Genomic DNA, 7,962 nt, shown 5'->3' on the forward strand with positions numbered 1-7,962 from the left:
ACGGTTTAAAACGTACTCAAATTTACATTACCCTTGGTTTTGTGACTGCGTCATCTTTGCCTCTTTTGTTTCAATCGACTGAAACAATGGGGCTGGCTTATCTGAGGACTGATGAAGTTTTAAAAATTTGCTAGAAACTCTGGTTCTACCCTCTTTTGGTGCTCTAGAAGTAATGTATCTGTTACACACAAAACCTAAGTGAATCCTTTAATCCTCATGAGGGCACTGTGGAACTGTTCTTGATATTGTCCGCTGTGGGGAGGTTCTTTTGTTATACAAATTGTTCCGAGCGCCAGGCCTGGGAAAGAGAGACTTTTACATTTTCATTTGATTTTAAAGACCAAACCATAAAGATCTTTTAAAATGTGAAACTGAAACATGGATGTTTAATGACTACTCTCGTAGTAAACTGAGCAAGCTGAAGAATGACTGAGCTGTTTCTACCTGGAAGTTCAGTTAGGTAGGGAAACTGCTTTCCTCTATCTTTAAGTGAACATTTGAAAGAGAAACCTGAACTAGGTAAGTTTAATCCTACGATCATAAATCCTCCGAGCCTTCACCCCACAACATTAGACAGTACTCATTGTAAAGCTAAGTAGTCTTTTAGAAGTCTTCTTTTAATCTGTTGAGATAAAAGGGGTGCTTTTTGGGGGTGCTTTTCCTGTGCCTTACCTACTGGGTTTAAACTGCAGTTTCTGTTATGTGCTTTTCCCCGGGGAAAAACAACACAAAACAAAAACAATGCTCAGATAAAATATTATAGGTTTATTTAAAACTTAATTCTCACCTTGAGTATGCAAAATACAAACTCCACAAAATGTTCATTTTTTTTACTTTGTAGTTTACAAATATACAAAATAGAAGTTTGCTTAAATTTATATTACATATTTATTAAGGCAAGGAACTATATAGAAAAAAACATTTGTTCTGCTTAAGGCATACTTGGGAATAAACCATTGTACAAATTATTGCACATCTGAAACCACAGTGCATAACAGACTGTCTGCATAAAAAGATTAAAGTAAACCAGGTGTATTTACCTGACTTAGGTCATAAATGTAGATCGGAAGACAAAAATAGATTTTCCTTGTCAAAGTATGCAGCAGTTTGAGAACTTTGGCCTCATTTGGTACCTTTAGAACCAAGACTTACCAAGCACCATCGTTTAGGCTATTAAACACCATTTTCTGTACCTGAATTTCTTCCTCTTCTTCTAAGATCGTCATAATGGCTTTTAGAAGGCAAACAGAATACAAGGTGATCTTTATGCTTATATTGCATCAAAACATTTCTCAAGGGGTTCTGGTCTTCCCTCCCCCCAACTCTCAGATCTAATTTATACCCTGATATCCACAACTTCCAGTCACCCCCTTGGCGTTTTGTAAGTCCAGGAATATATATATATTCAAGTTGGATTTAGAATTGGAATGATAGAAGATCCAGTCACAGACCCCATCTGTTTTTTTTTTTTTTTCTTGAGTTTGTCTTTTGGTTTCCTTGTGTCTCCTGATTATCCATTCACAAGTTGACTTGTTGGTAACTTGACCATGATTGTAGTGCTTTCCAGCTGGGCTCCTCCCCTCACCGGGAAGACAGTGTGAAAGGTAAAAAAATACTGAATTCTCTTCTGGCAGTGTGGGTCACATCCACTGTTTGGGGATTTAAAAGTGCCTCTTCATATGTAAGGCGAGGTGGTCCGACCTCGAGAAGGCCCGGTCGCACTTCTGGCACTGGAAGGGGCGGTGCCCAGTGTGTTTTCGATAGTGCCTGGTCAGTTCATCTGAGCGGGCAAACTTCCACCCACAACCATCCCAGTCACAGTGGTAAGGTTTCTCACCTAGAAAAGAAAAATAAACTTGTTGGAAGCTATTCCTGAAGGATGAAATTTTAAGAACTTGGAGGCCAGACAAACCAACTCAAGTACCCCATTCCGAAAGGATCCAGGAAATGTCTTTATACCTTCTCAAGGCTGTATTACATTTCAGATCATAAACAGGAATTTTATGGGTTTTTTTTTTTTTGCCTTTTTCAAGGGAAATTAGATAATCGCAGAAAACACAAAAACCACTTAAAACTATACTTCTGTTGGACTAACCTTTTCATTCTTTTGAGCAAAGATGGGGCAGGAAATGGATTTAGAAATTATGACTGTTAGTGTGTCTCTCCTAACCCGAACCAAGCAATAATATCCTATCCCGCTACAACTGGTTCTAAAAAGTGACAGGAGATTACTACTTTTCCTGTACCAATATTATTAATGAAAGCTGTATTTTAGTGACCTTCTGTGCCTACTTACACAGATTCTCTGTCGTGACAGTCTTAAATCAGAATCTCAGCAAGCCTAACCATTAAGTCCTTGAGATTTAAATAAAACCTAATTGTTAGGACTAGAGAGGGGGAGGGGTGAACCCCGGGAAGGGAACAACCAATAAAAATAGTGGAGAATACAAAACTGCTTAAAAAACTTATCATGATTTTGCACAGCAAGGCGTAATTTCTTGATTACAAGGGCAATGCTTTGCTCAAGCTAGAAGAGGCCCACCTGCAGCCTGGAATCTCCCTGCCTTTCAAAGGCCTAAACAAAACTGCACTTTCAAGCACTGATACCATCCGCCCAGCAAAAGGCTCCTGGGCAAAATAGTAGGCGCCAGTTTGCTGTTCTCTCCTGTGATCCAGGAGATGGAGCAGATAGACTGCACCCCACATCCCAAGGGAGGCCCTGAGGAGTGTTGAGGCTGGACACCAGGCAACACCCCCCCCCCATGGCTTCCCGTCCTCCTACCTGTGTGGGTGCGCAGGTGTGCCTTGAGATGAGAACTCTTCGTGTAGGTTTTGCCACAGCCTGCATAATCACAAGTGTGAGTGGCCGTCCTTTTCCGGGGCCACGACCGTCTTCCCCTCTTTGGTTTGGGCTCCTCCGGCATGCAGGAACCGGGTGGCATGAGCTCTAGGGATGAAGAAGGTGAGGTCAGCGTCATCCTGTGTGCCCCTGACGGCCGGCACACGCAGGGCTCCCCAGCCCCAACTAGGAATCCCCGGGACTGACCTTGGTAATGCAGCGGTGGGACCTGTGGCTGCATCTGGTCGGGCAGGAAGGGAGGGTAGTTGGGCCCCGGGTGGGGATGAAAGCCCGGGGGGAGCGGCAGGGCAGGATGACAGTCCCGGCTGCTCAGCAGTTCCTCGGCACCCAGGGTCGGGGTAGTCCTGCTGGGGAGCTGCCGCCCCAAGGGAAAGTCGTGCGCAGGAGGCCGGTGGCCATTGCTGAGAGGAGGTCCAGTGCCCAAGTGGGCCTCTAGGGGCCGACCGACGGTGCACGAGGAGACAGCCTCCTGCTTGATCTTGGGGCACATGCGTGGCGGCCCGCCGCTGTAGGGCGCCACCACCACCGGGTGGCTGCCGTCCGGGCTGCCTTTGCTAACACTGATGACCGACGGGCTGCCGTACTCGCTGCCAGGGGCACTCAGCGACGCCTTCAACACGAACTTGCCCATCAGCCCGCCACCTGGCGGCTGCGGCTGCTGCGGCGGAATGTACACTGGGTCCAATTCGGGCCGCAGGAGCTCGGCCACGAAGCCGCCGGAGGGGCTCACATCGTTGATGTCCGCCAGGTTGAAGGGAGCCGTCGGAGGGGGTGCAGACTCCCGGCCATACAGGAGGCCGCCGCCCGCGCCGCCCGGCGCCGCCACGCCCGGGTCGCCCCCGGCCCGGATTGGATAGCTGAAGCTGCAGGTGGAGGGCGCACTGGCTGGACCGCTGCTCGACGGGGAGGACGAGGAAGAGGCTGATGCCGACGAGGACACCGTGGCGGCCACGGACTCCTGATGGGACAGCGAGTTGGAGAGGATAAAGTCCAGGTCCAGGAGATCATTGAACTCCTCCGTCTCCCTCCGGGGCAGGAGAGCCGGGTTGCTGCTGCTGCAAGCCGCGCCGACTCCTCCACTCTCCAGGTCGGTGGCCACGGTCGCCGCCGCCAGGTCGTAGGGGCGGCCAGGAAGCACCGGGGGAAGTCGCTTCATGTGGGAGAGCTCCTCCCGCCAGCGCTGTGGGGACAGGACGCGAGAGAGACAGTCAGTGCTGTCCCTAACTGTCACTCGATGTTAGTGGTGGGCCCGCCGCGCCTACCCCGCCTAGACACCGGGACCGGATGGGCAGGAAAGGCCCCGGGGTCTGTGGGTGCCAGTGCTGCAATCATGGCCCACACCCGGGTCTGGGGAAAGGCAGTGCGTGGATATATGGAGGATGTTAGGTTGTGTCTGCCCGATTGCGTGTGAGCGAGCGCCGAGGCTCGCCAGCCTGGGTCCCTCCCTCGCCGGATCCGGGACGCTCCCGCCGCCCCCGGAATTGGGACACCGAGGTTCTCTTGGTGCGCCCTCGCCACGGGGACGCCTACGCGCCAAGCTCACTCTGGCCCAGCCAGTGTCTGGGGACACAGACAGCTCCCACCCGGTCGCCCGCGCGCCCGCCCTGCCGCTCGCGCGCTCCGGGACGTGTGCGGACCCGGTGTGCGCCCCTGGCGGCTCCACCGCGTCGGGACCACACGCATGTACAGCTAAGCCAAGGGCGCGGAAGCCATCCCGGGTAGCCTGCGGAGGAGCCCGTGCGGGGCCACTCCTGCCAGTTGTCTAGTGGTGCTCGGTGACCCCAGGGCTCCACCCGTCCCCATCCCACCCACAGAAGCCCACCGGAGGGCCCCAAAGGCCCGGGCCGACACTCACGTTATTCGGGGCACCTGCTGGACGCAGTGTCTTCTCCCTTCCCGCCGGGCCGGACGCGAACGTGGAGAAGGACGGGAGCAGCGCGTCGCTGACAGCCATGTCAGACTCGCCAGGTGGCTGCCTTCGGACCGGGTGGGGAACAGAGGCAGAAGTCAGGGGCCACTCTCGACCGCCGCTCTGGCGCGTCCCATCCGCCCTCACGCCTCCCTGAGCCCCGCGCCGCACCTACCTCATTAATGTGGGGGCCCAAAAGGTCCTCGGGAGTCCGAAGCAGAAGGGGTACCCAAACCCCAAAGCCAACGAAGAGGAAAAAACTTAGAAACGAAGCCAAAACCCAAAACCCCAAATCGCCCGAGATCCTTCTTCTTTGGATTAAATATAAAAGGGAGATGCCTTAAAAAAAAAAAGTTCCTTTGTATACAAAAGTTCTTAGAAAAGTTGTAAACTCGTAAAAATAAGACAATCAGCAAGGCTTAAGTAGGTCCGGTGGCCAGGCTGCGCTCTCTTCGACTCAGCAGCGTCCCCCACCGCTGTCGCGGTCGCCGCGGCTATCGCCGTGAGCGCTGGGGCTGTGGCCGGGGTGGCGGGCGGGCGGCGCCGCCAGGTGAGACTGGATGCGGTGGCGCGGATCTGCGGACTGGGCGGCGGCGCGAGGCGCGGAGTCCGGGGGGCTGCGCGAGGCGCGCGCGGCCATGGGCGCTGGCCGCGGGCGGGTAGGTGGGTGGGTGGGGGGCCGGAGGGGCGGGGAGGGGCACTTGGCGGCTCCCGGTGCCGCCGCCGCCCGCCACCGCCTCTGCTCCCCGCGCGCCCGCAGCCGCGCTCGCTCTCTGAGGCCGGGGAACTGCCGGCGGCCGCCGCGCGCTCCTTACTTATAACTTCTCCGCTCCCGCCCTCCCCCCCGCCTCCTACCCGCTGCGCGCTGGGGCCCGCCGCCAGGCCCCGCCCCTCCCTTTCTTCTCCCCTCCCTCCAGCGGCCCCCCCGCGCGTTGCCATGGCAGCTAAATAAACAAACTCAGCGCACGTGGGGGCGGGGAGGAGGGAGGGGCGCAGGCGGGGCTCGGCGGGCCGTGACGCCAGCCCGGCAGCTGGCGGGCAGGAGCCGCGCTGACGCCGGCGGCGGTGCCGGCAGCGGGCCGGGCGCGGAGATTTGGGTACGGGGCGCAGGTCCGGTCGCCGGGCGACTGGGACAGTCGGCGTCGCCACGGGTCGCTCCTTGAGTTCAAAGCTCGCGGCCAAGAGGGGTCGGTAGGGGAGAGGGGGACGGTAGCGCAACCCCACCCCCGCTCCGGTGCGCGCTTGCCGCGCAGTCTGCGCCCTGGAGAAGAGAGCGATTATCCGCGTGACTCATCTAGCTTGGGTCCGTCATACGCACGCAGGAGCCCTGCTCTAGTCCCCGAGCGCCTGTGCGGGCATTTGGCCTGGCCTCGCATGGTCCTTCTTGGGCTCGTCTGCCCGGGTGGGGGTTGGGAGTAGAAGGGAGGTGGGTCCCCTCAACTGCGTGGCGAGGACCTGGAGACTGAGAAAGCGAGAGGGGTGTTCCCCTTCTGAAAAGGGCGGAAAGAGGCCGGAATGGGAAATGGAGCTACGGTTTTGATAGCTGAAGGAGCGAGAAAGGGACTAAAAGAGAATTCGCTAGGTGAAGTGGGGAGAGAGGGGAGGGGCATGAGGTGCGGGGACACCTTTCAGCCAGGAATCTCAAAGCACTTTGCAAAGCACGCAACTCTCCACTTTATGGATGAGAAAACTGAGTCATAAAGAGGTGAAGTGGCGAGGTAAAGGTCAAACGGCAACTCGTTCCCTTGGCTCAGCTCTAGAGCGGTCAAACCTACCGAAAGGGGCTCAGCTGAAAAGTGGCCCCGTGCCAGAAAGTGGAACTATGCGGTGGGACCTGGGTTCTGGAAAAGGGCCCACGGAGCTCGCAGCAGCCGTCCCTGCCCACCAGGAAGAGAAGAGGAAACGGCAATCGTTATTTCAGTCTTATAACTCGGCCTCCCCACCCCCACTCCCCCTTAGTTTGTGATCAGTAATTTTCCAGCCGGGAAATGTTTTCGCCGTCATCTTCTCTGCAAACAGTGCCCTTTTTTTTTTTTTTTTTTAAAAACGTGAGTGTGGTGTTCGGTATGGCTTTCTAAACGTAGGCTTGCGAGGTGTTTTGTTTGGATTCAGGCGCGCCTTGGGCTCCGCCCGCCCTTTGCACCAAGCCCCCTTGTCTGTAAAGGCGGCCGGGTGTCAGCCCAGGAGAGAAAAAGGAGATGCCCCAGCCCTGGGCAGTGTGCGCTCACCCTCACTGAGATCCAGTTACTTCGTACTTTAAGTCACCTGTTTATTTGAGTCCTACGCTCCTGGTACCTATTAGATTTCCTTAGAATATTTGTTATCCTTGATTTTTCTACTCCTTGCCAACCACAGAAGCATTCTTGGAATGCATCGCGCCCCGAATGAATCCACTCAGCCCTTTATGCCAAGGCCAGGAATCCCGCTCGGTTCGGAGAGTTGGAAGCCCTTGCGGATCCTCCAGCCGGTCTTTGGCCAATGGCTGCCAGGGCCTGTAACCGGAGGGGGAGGGCAGGTTTTCGTAGGGAAACCCCCGACCCTCCTCCCGCGGCCTGGAGAGTTTCAACCCCACCCCATAGGAGTCCGCCAGTTTACTTTAACTCTGAAAATATTGCCTTTTTCAAAAGGAGGAACCAAGAAAGAAATACCTGCAACCTCCTCCCCCGTAGCTTTCATTGTGATGGCAAACATTTCTTGGGATACTGGGGCTTGAAGATACATGGAAAAGTTAATCCACTTTACCATCAAAGCCAAGATTCTTAAATTGCATTGAACTTGGATAAGTCCTTGATTGGCAACCCTCACCCTCCTGATGTGTAAGTCAGGACTTGGCATTTTCTAGTTAGGGAACCAGTGCTGTGAGGAGCTTTCTGCTTTTCTCTTATTTATCTAAGGCAGTAGGCCTTCTGCTTCAACAAAAGTAACCACCACAGTGAGAAAACAATATTACACAGATGAATAGGAAAGCCACTATTATTATGTCATATAATCAAGACAGGATTCTGAAACTCAATTAAAAAAGGCAAACTTTCCTAACAGCCTTCTGGAGGAGGAAAGCCAGTGCCTCTTTGTGACAGGCAGCTTTCTGGTTATTCCTCTGATTGCATCATAAAGGGAACTCTCTAGATTTGCTCCAGCATTTCTAAAAGAGGTAAGGAACTTCAAGTTCACAAGTCATCTCCTTTCAAGGCAG

At 54.1% G+C, this 7,962-nt stretch overlaps 1 protein-coding gene across 3 annotated transcripts; it reads right to left on the reverse strand.

Annotated features, from left to right (window-relative positions):
- Window positions 1-745: 745 nt before the first annotated feature.
- Window positions 746-5,395, reverse strand: KLF4 (Kruppel like factor 4). Of its 3 annotated transcripts, XM_040242015.1 has the most exons (5): window positions 4,945-5,394; window positions 4,716-4,836; window positions 3,047-4,040; window positions 2,783-2,947; window positions 746-1,837 (listed from the first exon to the last, which is right to left on the reverse strand). In XM_040242015.1, exons 1-5 carry the CDS (start codon window positions 4,947-4,949, stop codon window positions 1,662-1,664), a joined length of 1,461 nt encoding a protein of 486 aa, XP_040097949.1. In that variant the 5' UTR covers window positions 4,950-5,394; the 3' UTR covers window positions 746-1,661. The 3 variants fall into 3 exon arrangements, with proteins under 3 accessions (XP_040097949.1, XP_040097938.1, XP_040097928.1); XM_040242004.1 differs by having other exon boundaries at window positions 2,783-4,040; window positions 4,716-4,832; window positions 4,945-5,395; XM_040241994.1 differs by having other exon boundaries at window positions 2,783-4,040; window positions 4,945-5,395.
- Window positions 5,396-7,962: the final 2,567 nt, after the last annotated feature.

Source organism: Oryx dammah, unplaced genomic scaffold (genome assembly GCF_014754425.2).
Source record: "Oryx dammah isolate SB20612 unplaced genomic scaffold, SCBI_Odam_1.1 HiC_scaffold_1, whole genome shotgun sequence".
Lineage (NCBI taxonomy): Eukaryota > Metazoa > Chordata > Mammalia > Artiodactyla > Bovidae > Oryx > Oryx dammah.